The sequence below is a fragment of the Terrapene carolina genome, unplaced genomic scaffold, assembly GCF_002925995.2.
Source record: "Terrapene carolina triunguis isolate 2854851 unplaced genomic scaffold, T_m_triunguis-2.0 Scaffold69, whole genome shotgun sequence".
In the NCBI taxonomy this organism is placed as follows: Eukaryota; Metazoa; Chordata; order Testudines; family Emydidae; genus Terrapene; species Terrapene triunguis.
Genome location: NW_020664420.1, coordinates 19,904,994 through 19,924,402, shown reverse-complemented (window position 1 = coordinate 19,924,402; position 19,409 = coordinate 19,904,994). Strand labels below are relative to the sequence as shown.

The window sequence follows — 19,409 nt, the reverse complement described above, 5'->3', positions numbered from 1 at the left end:
AAAGGATTGGGCCAAAAGAAATCTGATGAGGTTCAACAAGGACAAGTGCAGAGTCCTGCACTTAGGACGGAAGAATCCCATGCACTGCTACAGACTAGGGACCGAGTTGCTAGGCAGCAGTTCTGCATAAAAGGACCTAGGGGTTACGGTGGATGAGAAGCTGGATATGAGTCAACGGTGTGCCCTTGTTGCCAAGAAGGCTAATGGCATTTTGGGCTGTATAAGTAGGAGCATCGCCAGCAGATCGAGGAACGTGATCATTTCCCTCTATTCGGCATTGGTGAGGCCCCATCTGGAGAACTGTGTCCAGTTTTGGGCCGCACACTACAAGAAAGATGTGGAAAAATTGGAAAGAGTCCAGCGGAGGGCGACAAAAATGATTAGGGGAGTGGAGCACATGACTTATGAGGAGAGGCTGAGGGAACTGGGATTATTTAGTCTGGAGAAGAGAAGAATGAGGGGGGATTTGATAGCTGCTTTCAACTACCTGAAAGGGGGTTCCAAAGAGAATGGATCTAAACTGTTCTCAGTGGTACCAGATGACAGAACAAGGAGTAATGGTCTCAAGTTGCAGTGGAGGAGGTTTAGGTTGGATATTAGGAAAAACTTTTTCACTAGGAGGGTGGTGAAGCACTGGAATGGGTTACATAGGGTGGTGGTGGAATCTACTTCCTTAGAAGTTTTTAAGGTCAGGCTTGACAAAGCCCTAGCTGGGATGATTTAGTTGGGAATTGGTCCTGCTTTGAGCAGGGTTTGGACTAGATGACCTCCTGAGGTCCCTTCCAACCCTGATATTCTAGGATTCTATGAGTCAGGACCAAGTATACCTAGACCATCCCTAACAGGTGTTTGTCCAATCTGTTCTTAAACACCTCCAACGGGGATTCCCCAAACTTGGGAGCAATGCATGGGACTATATGGTCCATTTGGATTCTATGCTAACAAAAATGAAGGTTTACTTACAGTGTATCCTGTGATGGTGCTCGCATGCTGCCTTGGCATTCTCCACTGTATGCTGAAAGCTGTACAGTTCAGTGAATCCATCAGTATATCTAGAGGAGGCCCCAGTCTATCTGCCTCAAAGCAAAATGATACTGTGTAAGAAGTTTCAGGAAACAAAATTCCCTTGTTTATAATCAGCTGAGGGGCACATCTTTGAAGAAGAATACACATATGCTGCCCTATTCTTTAAAAACCTTCAGAAATCGGACAGACCCAATCATTAAAGGGCCAGATTCTACCACTCTCACTCATGTCAAGTAGCTCCTTACTTCATATGCTGTCCATGTGGTGCTACTCAGCATGACAAGTGGAGCAGAATCTGACCCAGGATTAATTTGGGTCAATATCAACCCATCAAAGTACATTTGCTTTGCTTTTCAATGTATTTGCAACTACTGCAGCACACCTGTTAATCTACTTAGCATTAGTGGTGCAAACAGAGATGTGACAAAAATTCCCTGGGGCCCATGCCCCTAGCTACAGGCGTGCAACCCTTGAAGACCATGTGAAGAAAGGGGCATGTGTGAGAATTTACCTTCTCTATAACCAGAGTAAATCTATGGAAATACTTAATTACTCTTCACCAGTTGGGTTAAAGGATTCTTTAATGTGTTTCATAATTTTTGTACACAACATTTCTTTGATGGTCTTGCCAAAAAAATAGATTGCAATTAACTGAGGAAGGTTATTAGCTTTAATAACAAAGGCACTTTATCTGGTAAAATAATAAGGATCACAAGTCAACCGCTACAGTAAATTGAATAAGCACTGACAAGAAACTCTATCACCCTGAGTCAAACTGCAAGGACCATGAAGCATTGGGTGAGCCCCTCTTGTAACTGTAATCAAAGTAGAGGTCTGGTGTCTAAGCTCTGGAAGCAAAACGAAAGATGTGGGTGTTTGTATATGTGCGTGCATGTGCATAGGCAGGTGCAATGAGCTCCACTTACCTGCAGAAAAGATAGTGATAGCAAATGTTACTACCCAAAGTGAAGGAATTTTAGCCACTGTCTATGAAGCCTTAACGTAGAACACTACAACTCCAGGCCACAAACCCACAGTCTTGCAGACAACATTTCCCTTGAAATCATTAGGAAGTTTGACTACGGAGTGTGAAATCCAGCCCAAGATTTTTAACAAAAATTCTGTAAGTAGCCAGACAACTATCAATGCTCTTGAAACCAAAAACACATGGTAAAGACACTTCATAAACAAGCATGACAAAAAATTGATGAAAATTTGCTCGCGAAAAGAATTTTCTATGGCAACTTTTACTTCCTTCATGGCAGTGGTTTTATTATATGTAATGTTTTTGTGACCTTATCTACCATAAATGACAGGGAAGGCTGAGAAAACCTGATTTTTCAACTAGTTCTAACAAAATACCAAGTGAAATCAAGTTATTTTAAAGGTCATTTTTAGATGTGAGACAAGCCTAAATCAGATTTACACTTGTCATTTCCACCAACTTATTTGATTTGAAGCAAAATACAAAACTTAACACCTTACAAATACTCACCAGAATTAATCATCAACAATACTTTAGAAGAGAAGCTAAAACAAGAGTACAGCTGACATTTAGGTCTTTTAAGAATTTACTCTGCATTATTCCACTCCTAGGATGCTTTTGGTTTTATACATTTTTCTTTTATTGAACAGGCAGTTGGGGTGCCAAGACTGCTACTTATGATAATCAAGTAAGTTTCACTATTTATCTTGTGGTCTTGTCCATTTCCTTTTTTATCTGCTACCAGCTATGGTGGATAAAAGCTAGACACAGCCATAATACAAACAGACAAGGTTTAAGAAAGCACCTGGTGAATCTGTTTTTGTCTCATTGTTAGAATTGTACTTCTGAATCTTTTGAGGCTAAATTTTGAAACCCAGGGCAGCACTAAAATACCTCTGTGAAGCTCTTGTGGATACAATAAGGGAATACTGCACTGAAAAAATAAAACTAGAGTAAAAAACTTGCGGTCCAATCTTGCAAAACTTTCCTTACATGGGGAAGTCCTTACTCACAAAAACAACTGCATTGAAGTGCATAGAAACATTGAAAGGAGTAAAGGTTTACACAGTAAGGCCTTTATTTAGAAAATGGAAACCTTGAGCCAGATTCTCAGCCCCACTCCACTACTTGTGTGCTCCCTGCTTTTGACCCTGTGACCCTCACTCCCATCCCCATTTTATCATTTGTTGTTCCCCGACTTTACTTGAGCCCTGGGTTCAATGGCTCCTTCCCTGAGGCTGGGGGAGGGGCCTTTACATGCAGGTGGGCTTGTGCCAGCCCACTCCTGGGAACTCAATAGGTGCCCAAGCAGCACAAAGGGAGTGGAAACCTCCTGCAATTCCCTCACTGGGTACACCCTCAGCATGATATACAGCTGCTGGAGCCAATCTTCTAAGCCTCATTCCCTGCAGTCCCCAAAAGGGATGGGTGGGAGCTCTAGCTACCCCAGCTGGCATATGGTCTCTAGCAGAATGTAGCCAGCTGGTGCAGTTTAGAGCAGCCCATGGTTCTGGGGCCAAACAGAGAATCAGGAAGCTGTAACGAGGCTCCTAACAGCCCCCCTTTTTGCTGAACCTAGCAGTAGCTGAATGCAGCAGAGAATCTGACCCTTCTAGTCCATTTTACCAGCTCCCGCTTCTGTCCTGCATTCAGGATCATCAACTTGACACATATTAAAGTATTGATATACAAGAACAAGATGACCTTACAACCCCCAAAACAGCAAGAATCTCAGAAAAACTAAACCTACTGGAAATAATCATAATACTTTGGTAGCCCTTTACATTTAGAAAGGGCTTCTCAAACTTTAACTAATCACCACAATAGCCTGGTGAGGTAGATAAGTATCAAAGCTATGTAAATAATGAGGGGGAAATACGCCATAAATATTTCTTAGAATTTATAAACCAATTCACTTGATATTTTTGCCTCTCTTGTGCTTATTTGTTATGGATGTTCTACCAAACAAGTTTGCTGGGAGGAATTGTTGCAGAAACAATAAATTTTAAGCAACTCAGAAGAATATCCTTAGAAAGATGATTTCAAAGTCTTAATTACAGATGTGCTGCAGATCAATAAAATTGATTGCAGAAATTATTTGGTGAATAATTTGGATTACATTTGAAAAAAGTCACGATCCATTGCAGAGAAATTGAAAACACGAAGAGGCAAAACTGTTTAATAAAAGACCCACTCCAAATTATTCATCCAGATCCCCTACACTTTAGTAACTTCAATTTGCAGACGATGAAAAAGACAGAGAGAGCCAAATACCGCTCTCAGGCCTGGTCTACATTTAAAACTTAAGCTGACATAGCTAATGCACTCAGGGATGTGAAAAATCCACACCCTTGAGCACTGCAACTATGCTGACCTATACCCCTGGTGTAGATGTGGCTACGTTGACAGACGCATTCTTCTCCCCTCCCCCCCAACAAAACTGCAGAGCAAATGTGCAAATTAATGCTGGCTGAGGCCAGGTCTACACTACAAACGTATATCGGTATAACTACGTCTCACAGGGGTGTGAAAAATCCACACCCCCTGACCAATGCAGTGATACTGACCTAACCCCCATTGTAGACAGAGCTATGTCAACAGGAGGGCTTCACCTGTCGCCATAGTTACTGCCTCTTGCGGAAGTGGATTAACTACCACGCTGGGCGAAGCTCTCCCATTAGCATAGTACTGTGTTCACTGAAGTGCTACAGTGGCACAGCTGCAGCGTTTTAAGTGTAGACCTGCCCTCAGTCAGTGTTAATTTGTACGGGTTCCCCATCATTCTGCCCTGCACACATGGACTCCTGATTCTGCCCTTATGTGGATGTCGAGCTTGGCAGCACCGAAGGAAAACTTGAACAAATTAATGGTGACTCATTCAAAATTAACTTGTGTGGCTTTGTCTCCCATGGAAGTTGTTTTTGGAGGGAGGGAATAGGAATATCTGGTAGTTTGTAGATTGTTACCCCCTTCTCCAGGTCTCCCTGCTGTCCCAGCCACAAAGCCTGCACCTTAGAGATGGCTTCCACAGTTTCAGAGAAATGTGTGAGAATGCAACTGGTCCTGTACTTCCTCTTTCCATACTCCCTGGGCTTGGATCTGCATGTGCAGCAGACTACTTATCACGTAAGCTAAGGGTCGCTTCTGAACCATGTAACCTAAGGGCACTTGTTGACTACCATGCAAGTTAGTGAAAGAGATGTGAATAGACCCATGTGCACCTAACTTCTAAGTTTAGTTCATGAGAACAAGCTTTTTCCAAAGAAGACTGGACTCTTCCATACAGAGGCAGATTAGGGGTTTGTGGGGCCCTGGATCAGAGTAAGTGGGGGCCCCCACCCCCCCCTGCTTGAAGCAGGGTCAGGACGCGGGGGATTCCCCCGTTCCCAGCAGGAGTGCTGGGCGGGTGAGTGGAGCGGGTTGGTCCGTGGGGTTGCCCATTTTGGGGGGGGGCTCCCCAATTGGCTGGGGCCCCTGGGCATGGGCCCCATTGGCTCTGTGGCTAATCCGCCACTGCTTCCATATGAAAAATACTGTAAGGAAACTAGCTATGGCTCTGGGATAAACAGATCATAAAGCAAGGTGCTTTATCTAAAATCTATGTTAAACAATCTTCAAAATGATAGATGACTCAAGATGCTTGAGAATTAGATCAGATGATAGAGCGTCAGCCAGGAAACAAGAAACAGATCCGATATCCCCATGTGTTCTATAGATCGATCAGATTAATGATTCATCTATTCACCTCAGAATAGCCTATGAAGTAAGATTTGAATAAAACCACAGGACACACAGAGACTAGCAGATAGCAGTATTGTAAGTAAGACATGAGCTACTAAGACTGTATTTTACATGCTACAAAAAAAAAATAAAAATCATTCTGTACAAATATAGCAGAACTCTTATTTTTTTCCTCCTGGAACTGGGTTCTGCAACCCAAGGCAGACACAGAAAGTTTGGTGCACTCCAAAATGCTTTTCTGAAACACAAAGTGGAGGCACTAATCTTGGTCCCAAGAAAAAAAGTTTGTTGATTTATGAGGAGCACGGTTACACATGCTAGGACTATAAAGAGGAAGAACTATTGCAAAACCATAGAGAAGATGAGAGGACCAGAGAAGAACTAGATAAGGAGTAACAATGCTCAACTGAAGTTGCTGGATTTACTTCGCTGCTCGTTGTTGTTTAGATTACTGTTATTATGTTAATAGTCCCAGAGAATCTGTAGTGTTAAGAAAATAGCAAAGTAACTACAACACTGGGAAAAATTACTTCCAAAAACAATTCCTACCATGACCAGTGGGAGCTGCAGCACAGACCTGGCTCCCTCAGCCAGAGATGATTTTACCACCATTTTAAACATGCTTTCTGCAAAGCAAGTCACATTAAAATGGTGATACAAAACAATTCCGACTTTTTTACCTTGTGATTCCTACCGGCTTTAACACTAGTTAGAGCCAGTGGAAGCATTTTTGTAAACTTCCACCTGTGTTCGTGTCCGCCATATGCTTCTGATGTACTAAGTAACCTGGGGAACAAAATGGAACAACTCCAGGCTTGCTCTCCTTCAGGAAGTCCCTTGTGATAATGTGAATTCACCCCTTTGCACTTCCAGTATGTGGGTATGAAGGCTACTTCTACCCTGTGACTGCAGCTTGAGTAGACGTACTCAAGATTAAAGTTATCTCGCTAACTTGGGTCCAAGAGCAGTGAAGCTTCTGCAGTACATAGAATCATAGAATCACAGACTTTAAGGTCAGAAGGGACCATTATGATCATCTAGTCTGACCTCCTGCAGAACGCAGGGCACAGAATCTCATCCACCCACTTCTGTATCAAACCCCTAACCTATGTCTGAGCTATTGACATCCTCAAATTGTGGTTTAAAGACTTCAAGGTGCAGAGAACCCTCCAGCAAGTGACCCGTGCCCCACGCTGCAGAGGAAGGCGAAAAAACCCCAGGACCTCTGCCAATCTGCCCTGGAGGAAAATTCCTTCCCGACCCCAAATATGGCAATCAGCTAAACCCTGAGTATGTGAGCAAGACTCACCAGCCAGATACCCAGGAAAGAATTCTCTGTAGTAACTCAGATCACACCCCATCTAATTAATATCCCATCACAAGCCATTGGGCATATTTACCACTAATAGTCAAAGATCTATTAATTGCCAAAATTAGGCTATCCCATCATACCATCCCCGCCATAAACTTATCAAGCTTAGTCTTGAAACCAGATATGTCTTTTGCCCCCACTGCTCCCCTTGGAAGGCTGTTCCAGAACTTCACTCCTCTGATGGTTAGAAATCTTCATCTAATTTCAAGTCTAGACTTCCTGATGGCCAGGTTATATCCATTTGTTCTTGTGTCCACATTGGTACTGAGCTTAAATAATTCCTCTCCCTCCCTGTTATTTATCCCTCTGATATATTTATAGAGAGCAATCATATCTCCCCTCAGCCTTCTTTTGGTTAGGCTAAACAAGCCAAGCTCTTTGAGTCTCCTTTCATAAGACAGGTTTGCCATTCCTCGGATCATCCTAGTAGCCATTCTCTGTACCTGTTCCAGTTTGAATTCATCCTTCTTAAACATGGGAGACCAGAACTGCACACAGTATTCCAGATGAGGACTCACCAGTGCCTTGTATAACGGTACTAACACCTCCTTATCTCTACTGGAGATACCTCGCCTGATGCATCCCAAGACCACATTAGCTTTTTTCACAGCCACATCACATTGGCAGCTCATAGTCATCCTGTGATCAACCAATACTCCGAGGTCCTTCTCCTCCTCTGTTACTTCCAACTGATGCGTCCCCAGCTTATAACAAAAATTCTTGTTATTAATCCCTAAATGCATGACCTTGCACTTTTCACTATTAAATTTCATCCTATTACTATTACTCCAGTTTACAAGGTCATCCAGATCTTCCTGTAGGATATCCCGGTCCTTCTCTGTATTGGCAATACCTCCCAGCTCTGTGTCATCCACAAACTTTATTAGCACACTCCCACTTTTTGTGCCAAGGTCAGTAATAAAAAGATTAAATAAGATTGGTCCCAAAACCAATCCCTGAGGAACTCCACTAGTAACCTCCCTCCAGCCTGACACTTCACCTTTCAGTATGACCCGTTGTAGTCTCCCCTTTAACCAGTTCCTTATCCATCTTTCAATTTTCATATTGATCGCCATCTTTTCCAATTTAGCTAATAATTCCCCATGTGGAACCATATCAAATGCCTTACTGAAATCGAGGTAAATTAGATCCACTGTGTTTCCTTTGTCTAAGAAATCTGTTACCTTCTCAAAGAAGGAGATCAGGTTGGTTTGGCATGATCTACCTTTTGTAAAACCATGTTGTATTTTGTCCCAATTACCATTGACCTCAATGTCTTTAACTACTTTCTCTTTCAAATTTTTTTCCAAGACCTTGCATACTACAGATGTCAAACTAACAGGCTTGTAGTTACCCGGATCACTTTTTTCCCTTTCTTAAAAATAGGAGCTATGTTAGCAATTCTCCAGTCATACGGTACAACCCCTGAGTTTACAGATTCATTACAAATACTTGCTAATGGGCTTGCAATTTCATGTGCCAGTTCCTTTAATATTCTTGGATGAAGATTATCTGGGCCCCCCGATTTAGTCCCATTAAGCTGTTCGAGTTTGGCTTCTACTTTGGATGTGGTAATATCTACCTCCATATCCTCATTCCCATTTGTCATCCTACCATTATCCCTAAGCTCCTCATTAGCCTCATTAAAGGCCGAGGCAAAGTATTTGTTTAGATATTGGGCCATGCCTAGATTATCCTTAACCTCCACTCCATCCTCAGTGTTTAGCGGTCCCACTTCTTCTTTCTTGGTTTTCTTCTTATTTATATGGCTATAGAACCTTTTACTATTGCTTTTAATTCCCTTTGCAAGGTCCAACTCTACATGGCTTTTGGCCTGTCTCACTTTATCCCTACATATTCTGACCCCAATAAGGTAGCTTTCCTTGCTGATCACTCCCATCTTCCACTCCTTGTAGGCTTTCTGCTTTTTCTTAATCACTTCTCTGAGATGATTGCTCATCCAGCTTTGTCTACAATTCCTGCCTATGAATTTTTTCCCCTTTCTTGGGATGCAGGCTTCTGATAGTTTCTGCAACTTTGACTTGAAATAATTCCAGGCCTCTTCCACCTTTAGATCCACAAGTTCTTCAGTCCAATCCACTTCTCTAACTAATTTCCTTAATTTTTTAAAGTTAGCCCTTTTGAAATCAAAAACCCTAGTCACAGATCTATTTTTGTTTATCCTTCCATTCAGCTTGAACTAAATTAGCTCATGATCGCTCGAACCAAGGTTGTTCCCTACAACCATTTCTTCTATGAGGTCCTCACTACTCACCAAAACCAAATCTAAAATGGCATCCCCTCTTGTTGGTTCAGCAAGTACTTGGTGAAGGAATCCATCAGCTATCGCATCCAGGAAAATCTGAGCCCTATTATTACTACTAGCACTTGTTTTCCTATCTATATCTGAGAAGTTAAAGTCTCCCATGATCACACAATTCCCATTAGTATTTACTTCATTAAAAACATTAAAGAGGTCTCTATCCATATCCAAATCAGATCCCAGTGGTCTATAGCACACCCCAAGCACTATCCCAGGGGAGGCTCTAGTTGCTTTCTTCCCCAATGTGATTTTTGCCCAGACAGACCCTGTCTTATCCATTCCATCACTTCTTATTTCTTTACAGTCTACCTCATCATTGATATACAATGCTACTCCACCACCTTTGCCTTTATTTCTGTCTTTCCTAAATAGTACATACCCTTCAATACCTGTACTCCAGTCATGACTGCTATTCTACCATGTTTCTATTATCCCTAGAATATCTGGTTTTACTTCCTCCACCAGTAACTCTAGTTCCTCCATTTTGTTACCTAGGATCCTCGCATTGGTGTACAAACATCTTAATTTTTGCTGTTTGGCTTCGCTCACATTCTTTACCCAATTAGGCACAGACATTCTACCGCCAGTGTCACCTATTAGACTAGTATCTACACTACCCTCCCTCCTTATGTCCATTCTCCTACCCACGGCTATATCCTTTCTTACTTCATTTTCTTCCCTCTCAATGTTAAAATCCGGCGTGGAGATTACCTGGACATCTCCCAACCATCTCCCCTCAATTCCTAGTTTAAAGCTATTTCCCTCCCTACTCAGGTGAAGTCCATCCCGAGAGAACAGTCTTCTGTCCAGGAATGCCTCCCAGTGGCCATACATCCCAAAGCCCTCCTTATAGCACTACTGCCTGAGTCATCTGTTGATCGTCATAATCTTGTCACACCTTTGTTGCCCTTCTCTAGGAACAGGCAGAATCCCACTGAAGATCACCTGAGCCTTGATTTCCTTAAGCGTCTTCCCCAGCCTGGCACAGTCTCCCTTGATAAATTCCAGCGAGAATCTAGCCATATCATTTGTTCCCACATGAAGGACAATCAGTGGATTCTTTCCCACTCCCGTTAGGATCCTCTTTAGCCTCAGGTCCACATCCCGTATCTTAGCACCCGGGAGACAGCACACCCTTCTGTTCTCTGGATCAGCTCTGGTTACAGGCCTGTCTATTCTTCTCAGTAAGGAGTCCCCAATCATGTAGACCTGCCTTTTCCTGGTGATGGTGCAATTCTCCGGTCTATCCCCTGCTCCCTCTGGCTGCAAGTCCTCTCGATTCCTATTGTCCCTTGCAATCCTCTGCAACCTATCCCGTATCCTCCTGGGGCTCATATTTGGTGTTGTTATCTCCATTGGTTCTTCCCCTCTTCCTACAGGACTTGCTGCTCTTCTCTTCTTCCTTGCCCTCCCACCTTCAGTGACCACCTGCTGTGCCCCTTCTTCATTTTCCAACTCCACAAACCTGTTCCTGAGCTCTATTTCTCCTTCACTAGCCCGTCTTTTCCTCTGCCTGGTTCTCTTAGTCACATGCCTCCATTGTCCACTTTCCTCACCCAGCAGTCTCCCCTCAGAGTTCTTTTGTCCTGCTTCCATCTGCAAGTCTGAGCTTTTCCCTTCAGCCTCCTCATGTCTTTGCTCCATTATCTGCTTGAACCCCCTTCTAAACTCAACCAGAGTTTCCACCTGCATCTCCAATCCTCGGATCTTTTCTTCCATCAGCTCTATCAAGCGGCACTTCATACAGATGAAACTCTTTTCAGGTACCCCCTCCAGGATCATGTACATGCTGCAGCTTCCACATCCAGTCATCTTCATTGTGTCTTCCACTGCTTAGGTCACTACCACTGCTGCCTCTGTATCTGTCATAGTCTTCCCACCTAAGTCCTGTTAGTCCAGCAAACACAAACCAAACCAAAACACCACCACCCACAGCAAACCAAACCCCCAACGAGCACCAAGTCACTGCCAGAACACCACACACTCCCTTCACTAGCCTGTCTGTTCCTCTGCCTGCCTCTCTTAGTCTTCCCCCAAATTCCCCTTACAAACTCCCACTCAAACTCCCCTGTTTACAGCTCTGTTTGCTGGCTCCTGTGCCACTGCAGCTGTCTGTGCCGCTGCCTGACTGGCTGGCTACCTTTATAGGACCCCTAGTCAGAGAAGCCCTGCCCTCTAAACAGGGCTCAGCTTCTCTCCCAGCACACTGCCCCTACCAGCCTCTACACATACAAAAACAAATACATGTTTCAGCGTGGGCTGTATAAGCCCACCTGGGACTCTCCAGTCCACACTGAGGCATATGCTGCGATAGCTTCAGTAATCTGGTACCCGAGCTATTGAGATTAAAGTTAGCTCAGATATATCTACTTGAGCTGCAATCATGCCCGGTGGCTGTGGTTGTCTCTTGCACAGATGCTAAAGGGATGGCAGAATGAAAGCACCCTCCCTCCCCTTGGACCAGCCACAATCTGACCCAGAGATTTTACTGTAGTGATGGGTGATTACTGGAAATAATTGAGTTTTAAAATAATATTTTGAGAATCAGTACATTTCTGATGTCACTAGCACACAAATCCATATAATAAAAGTAGCGATAGATGTACTAAATTAAAATATATGAGGCCTGATCACAGTCTCATTGAAATCAATGGAAAAAACTCAAATTGATTTCAGTGTGAACTGCAAAAGGTCCATCATTTGTGACAAAAATAAACAATGTCAGACTTTTATTTATTTCATTTCTACAGACTGAACTAGGTTAAATAAAGAGTGCTGTGGGATGTAGATGACATGACAAACCAACAAAGGTCAGGAAGTCTTAAATAAAAAAAATGTGGCATCTTTTCATCTTTTTGAAGCTTGGTCCAACTACCACTGCTCAGCAGCATTGAGTAAGAAAGCAGGGATCTCCCAACTACAACCAGAGAAGGGTGACTGTGTCAGGACCACAGTAGAACAGTGACTAAAGAGACGCCTGTGCTGCCATTTTTATTATATCTGAAGCATTCAGAAAATGACGATAAGCACTATACAGCTTCTCTTTTCAGCACATGCATTGATGGGCCTGTGGGTAAACTAATGAAAACAACAAAAGGTGAAATAGAAGCACTGTGTGGGGAACTGAGCAGGAGTGAAGAGGATGGAATTTACCCCTTCTCCCCCAATCTAGAGCAGGCCACAGGACATACAGTGCAGTCCCTCTATTCCTGGCTATTCCAGCTCACACTCTGAAATAGCAGCTGCTGACATTCTGTGCCCTGCATCAAAGGATCTATACAAGAGAAGATAACAGAGTTCATTCCCTGAGAGCCCCCAGCATGCAGGGTTCTGCATGGGTGCTCTACCCTACCACCGCAGGATTTAAGTAATGCAGAAGGTCTTGCATGTGCTCTCTGTACATGGATGAATTTTACGCGAGAAGAATAACTCAGGCTATGTCTACACCACACACCACTGGCAGTGGCGTTTAGTGTACGTGTAGGTACATGCCGCAGTGAAAAGCCGGCTGTGCCCACACCTTCACGTATTTGTGAAAGGCTCTTGCAGAAGCCGCTTTCCCCATTGCAGAAGTCTTTCCAGCAGCAGGAGTCTTTCCCTAGAGGGGGAAAGGCTCCAGCAGTGAAGAGCTGCCAGAGTCTTTCTCTTCAGTGGAGAAGGGCTCCAGCAGCAAGGAGCTGTCAGCCTTTCCCTGCTGCCTCCCCCATGCCAGAGCCTTTCCCCACTGGGCAAGTCTTTTCCTGTAGAAGGAAAGGCTCCCACAGTGGGAAGGCAGCGGGATACTACACTGCTCGAAATACGAGTGTAGACAGGCAGGCACGGCTTGGCGAACAGAGAGCATGTTCTGCTATTTAGATCCACACCGTAGGGGTATGTACTCTACAATTAATTTAGAGGTATCAGCCATCCAACTGTATTTGAATTCCAAAAGGTCTCATCAATGGTAATATTAGTTCTTTTAGTATATGTTATGCACAGAATATCTATCTCAGGTACAAGTAAGGTGTATATCACTGTGGTATTTATAGCCTATGTAAAAGGGATAAGAGAGCTGTGGTTTAGAACTTAAGCTAGAATACAATATAAGGAGTCCCATTAAAAATAAGTCGATACAATGTCCCAGTACTGACTTTGCCATGGCATCCCACCCCTTGTGGCACCTGTTTAAGGTCCCAGTTCAGGAAAACACTCAAACACATACTTAACTTTAAGCACCAGACATCAATAAGATTTAAGCATGTCTTAAAGTCAAGTATATGCTTACACATGTGTCCTGCAAAGGGACATGTTCCTGAACTGAAGCCTAGCAATGTAACCCAACAGGAGTCCTTGCACTTAGAGCATGCGAAGATAATGCAGGGCTAATATCACAGCCAGCACTAGCCTCTCTAAAGTGGGCAGCTAGCAAAGCTCTTGGGGCACAGAAGGCAGCAGACACTGCATGGATTTCAAGGGAGGTGCAGTGGCCACACTCCACCAGCACTTCTGGGCACAACTGTACATGCTTTAGGTACAATGCCTGGAGCTCCTGCTCGGGCGGAGTGCCTTCCCACTGCCTCAAACAACAGGACTTCAGCATCATGCCAGAATCAAGCTCCTCTGTATTTCATAGTGAAATATTTCAACCATACCATGCCAAACATTTATTTTTCTGTAACACAAGTTATATCAGGGGTCGGCAACCTTTCAGAAGTGGTGTGCCAAGTCTTCATTTATTCACTCTAATTTAAGGTTTCGCATGCCAGTAATACATTAACGTTTTTAGAAGGTCTCTTTCTATAAATCTACAATATATAATGAAACTATTGTTGTATGTAAATTAAAAAGGGTTTTAAAATGTTTAATAAGCTTCATTTAAAATTAAATTAAAATGCAGAGCCCCCCGGACCGGTGGCCAGGATCCGGGGAGCGTGAGGGCCACTGAAAATCAGCTCACGTGCCGCCTTCGGCACACGTGCCATAGGTTGCCTACCCCTGAGTTATATCATCTGTATAAAACAAGTAGTAGTCACAAATGTGCTGTAACCAGTCATGTCTTAACTGGTAAAGGGGAATGTCCTCTCTGAAACTGAACTACTTACTACCTGCTATTATCCTTTTATAATAGCTCTAGTAAACATAGGTATAAGGGTGTGTTGTCACTCAGAGAGCAATCTTTTCCTCCTTCTAGCTAAGGTACATCCAGGGCACCCATCACCATAATATTTGTCACTACTGGCTGTAAACAGACATTCCAGACACTGCAAATATCTGATGATGCCCAGGGTGTAGAAATAAATGTTTATTTCAAGTTGATGGAATTTGTAGTGAAAATAATTAAGCAGTAAGATACATGACATAGTGGGTGTGTCTCATAATACCGTCAGAGATAGAAAGGTGAAGTCTCGTGTGATTTCAGCCACCTCATGCTTAAAGTGCATGTGATTCTTGTGCACGATTCACTGGCAAGACACAGTGTGAAGTGTGTTATAACTATTCTGAAATTAAGTGACAAAATATGTATAAAAGTCAGACTTCTACATTGACCTAGTATTCGTGCCAGGGGCATGGCAGTGAGGATAACTACTCTCATGGGCTTTGTATTTATTACTGAAATCAAAGACAAAAATACAGCTTTGTAATAGAGAGAGTGTGGTGCCATTGTAATTTTTATAACTCCAAATAAACAACCTTAAAAACCTTTTACCCATCAATTGTCATCGTTTAGGGGTGCATTTGTCAGGATTTAGCTATATGAAGCTTCAGTGAGAATCATCTGGCTAAATTGTTGCCCAGTACTTGGAAAATGTCCTCCTTGCTGTCTCTCAATGTCTTTCCATCCTCTCTTACAAAACCTTCTCTTCCTCTGACAATATATGAAGGCCAGGTCTACACTATGGTGTGACAGCACCACAACGACAGTGCCATAGCTCTGCCTTTGTAGTTACATAGTGTAGATGCTTTCTACAGCAAAAGGGGGGGGGGGGAAGGGGGCATTCCATCACCATAGGAACTACTCCTCCCCAAGCAAAGGTAGCTAGGTTGACGGAAACATTCTTCCATCAATCTAGCTGTTTCTACACCAAGAGTTAGGTCCGCATTGCTACGGCACTCAGGGGTGTGAATTTTTCACATCCTGGAGCACCATAGCTATGTTAACCTAACATTTAAGTGTACTCTCGGCACAAATTATGCTTCTTTAGGAAACATTTTAATTCAGTACAATAAATATCTTTCATATTGAGCATTTAGACACATAACCTGCTCTAAATGAACAGTAAGTTATCATGCAAAGAAACCACAAAGTCCAGATATATTTTATACTCTCTCTCTCATATGCACACACTCTCAAAGGTTAACATTTAGAGGGAGTAGAGTCTAGTGTGTGACAAGGAGCAAATGTGTGTACCAATTCTCCTGAAAAACCATAAGATTTTGGCTTCTCAGAGCCTCTATGTACTCTAAACCCAATATTTTTGAACCTCATTGTCAGTGGACACTGAACAAACTATTTGAGTGTCCCCCAAAGGAAATGACAAAAAGGAAAATGCAGACTTATTTAGATCACAAGTCTGGGCACAGGCTCAGCTTTAGCCTCACCCCCCGGACAGTGTACCATAAAACAACTTTGTCTTCATTAGGACCAAAACTGACACAAAGCATATCATCATCACCTCTGTGGAGAGCACAGCTGAGCTATCGCCATCTTGTTGGGCTGTCTAGATCAGCAGATGGAAAGGACAGAAGGCAGCATGTGGGGACCTGAAGAGAACTATGTAACAGAAAAAGTGCTGTAAGAAATGTAAATTTTCAAAAGTGACTAGTAATTTTGATTGTCTCAATTTTGGTATCCAACTGGAGACAGGCTGAAGGGGCCTGATTTTCAAAATGTGTTGAGTACCTGCCCCCTTTGAGGTGACTTAGGCCTCAGATCAAATCAGGCCCCTTTGAGGCGTCACCAAAACCGGAGGCATCCAAAATCACTAGTCACTTTTGAAAATTCAGGCCTTAAGCTTCTTCTCTGTGAGTGTATGTAACTGAATTCTGCGAGAATGCGGAGCGGAGACTAGAGAAATTTGAAAATCAAGCAAGGGACAGAAATTTGAGGTAACTAGTGCTTCTGGCAGAAGTGAAGGAATCTAACCTACTTACTTTCATTAACAAACCCATCCCACCTCTTCTGAGCATTAACAATGAGGCACAGGTAAATGGTACTGCATACTTAGCATAAACTGATTGCAGAAGAGAGGACTGGCACAAACGCAACTGAGATTTTAACTAAGGCCACTGATTGCCAAAGGGCATGGAAGGCCATGCAGGACATCCATTTCAAAAGGTAGAAAACGAATTTCTTCCCAGACTACAGCTCCTCTGTGATTCTTTTGCCCTGTTCTACAATTTCACTGTCCTCTGCTGCCAGTAAGGTTACACTCCACCTGCTTCCCCATACTCTGGTCCAACACACCAGGGAAACGCCATGTTTCTGTGACATGGGGGAGTCTAGACAGTGAAGAACCTATTTGTGCAGAACAGAGGCAAACTTCACACTGACTATCTGTGCAGGAACACAGATTGGGGGATTGTCGGCTGGCCAGGGCACATCTAGTGGGTCCACAGAGTTAGGACCTACTGGCCCAAAAACTTTATGTTAGATGCATCCACTGTTCCCACCATAACTACAGGAGCCATGAATCACATAAACAGGTTGCGGATTCTGTTCTCCAGCTTTGCATTTTATGAATGCATTTGTCTGAGCACTTGGGCAGTGCAGTTCCTTCTTCCTCCTCAGTGATGCTTCTCTCAGCCTCAGCTCCTACAAAGGTTTCTTTCATTACTCTATCCAACCTCATATACTAGCTCTTTCTTTTACCAGCAGTGAGGAGTCTTCCCCTACCATTCTCCAAGTTCCTTCTTTCATTATCACTGGAGCAGCTTTGCCCTCTAGCCCAAAGTTGCAAATGGCTAAATGTTATCAGGTGTCATCAGGGCCGACGAGAGGGGGGGGAAGCCAGTACAAATTATCGGGGCCCGGCGGTCTGGAAGGGGGCCCAGGGCCCGGCTTCCCTGGCTCCCCCCCCCCCCCCCCCCGTCTGCCCTGTTTCGCCGGTCCGCCCTTGCTGGGGGACCCGAAAAAATTTTTTCACCGGGGCCCGAACCCGCTCTCGTTGGCCCTGGGTGTCATGTCACATCCACTGTAGGGTGACCAGACAGCAAGTATGAAAAATCAGGACGGGGGTGGGTGGTAATAGGCACCTGTGTAACACAAAGCCCCAAATATCTGGACTGTCCCTATAAAATCGGGACATCTGGTCACCCTAATCCACTGAGATGCATATGGAGAGAGAGTTGCAGTTCTTGACATTGCAATTCATGATGTTATAGTGTTGCTACCATAACACTATGTTTAAGCTGGAGACTATAGCAACCTGCATGGAGCTTGGAGGGAGGAGCACGGGTTGTAGGAGGAAAAAGTTTGGAGAAGGCATCACGAATTCAGTCTGCATGCAGATGGCTAAAATGCTGCACTTGCATCACCTATACAAATTGTTTTCTTAATAAAGAGTCAGTTTATTTTTATAAACATGGAGTCCTCTCCTGTTATTATCCAGCATGTGGTACATGAAACCAGATTCTAGCCACTGATCTCTGCAGAGAGCTCCCTCTGAAGTCACATAAGTTTTGGTCCTAAACCCCTATTTTCAATCATTATGGTATTTTGGTTTTGTTTGTGTTTTTTTTTTTTTCTAAAGTGACCTTTTAGATTAAAATTTCTCATTCTTGGCCTAAGCCCAGAAGTTAATTCTGGGAAAATTCTCAAAAATCCTTCTCCTCTTCCTCTCCCACCCCGCCACATGATCAAATAACTCTTTAAAAGGTTTTTAAAATATAATAATAAGTAGGGTTACCGTATGTCCGGGTTTTCCCAGACATTTCCTCTTTTTTCATGCTCCATTTTCTGTTCAGGCGGATTTTATAAATAAGAGGCAATGTCCAGGATTTTTGCAGAGCAGACATTGCAACTCAGAAAGAGCTGTCCCTGCACCCCAAATTGGTCCATCCCCAGCTGATCGGTTCCTTTCCTGTAGCCACTGCTGCCAGATCCAGCCCACTCAGGCCCTGGCTCCCAGCCCTGGGGAGAGGTCCTGCAGGCATTGACGGATGGGCTGGTGCTGCACCCTGAGCTTTCGCCAGCCACCCTGCCTCCATGACAGGGAGCGACACTGTCCCCCACCTCGAGAGTGAGGCCTCCAACACCCTCCAGGTATCCCGTCCAACACCCCCAGGTGCTCCCTCCAAGTACACAAACATCCTTCCCATACTCCCAAATAGCCTCTCCAGCACACCCTAACTGTACCCCTCCCTCCAGCTCCCCCCTCCCAGCAGTGTTCTCTTTTTGGGAACCTGAAATATGGTAACCCTAATAATAAGGATTTTTTCAGATGATTTTTGAGCTCAGCTAACTCAAAACCAGCTTTGTTTTCAAATTTTATATATATGTAAGCAGGGTCTAAATGAGTTCTCCCCTGACAGCGAGCTGGGAGGGGGAGAGACTTCAGGAGCGAATTGTATTTACATGAACACACCTACTCTACCTAGATATCCAGCAGATAGAGCGATGTTGCTCAAAGTGATCAACTTCGGCTGGCGTTGGGTTACAAATCAATGCTGTTATCAATGTTGTTGTCTTTATTGTATGAATAAAGAGGAGCAGAACTGTGCTTAAACTGTCCCTACTGAGCGGGACCTAAGCTGAAAGGACCTAGTTAAGCCAGGGGCTCAAATGCCAGACCCCTGTGAAAGTAAGAGGGGTGGGAACAGGTGTCCCAGCCAGGAGGAGTGAACTCTCCCTAATGGTCCCCAGTCTGGTTTAACCTGTTCCTCCTCACTGTTCAAAGATAGAGCCAAATAGGCTCCATTAAGAGCCTTTTGTTATTGTAAATGCTCAAAAGAGCTGACAATCACTTGTGGTGGGACAGCGTTTC

The 19,409-nt window shown here is 43.8% G+C and overlaps 1 protein-coding gene across 1 annotated transcript in view; it reads right to left on the bottom strand.

Moving 5' to 3' along the window:
* Positions 1-19,409, bottom strand: part of EGFLAM (EGF like, fibronectin type III and laminin G domains) — a 128,774-nt gene that overhangs the window by 98,018 nt on the left and 11,347 nt on the right. The window contains exon 2 of the mRNA XM_024198983.2: positions 964-1,073. Within this exon, the coding sequence (XP_024054751.2) occupies positions 964-1,073 (110 nt within the window). The remainder of the gene's footprint in view (positions 1-963; positions 1,074-19,409) is intronic.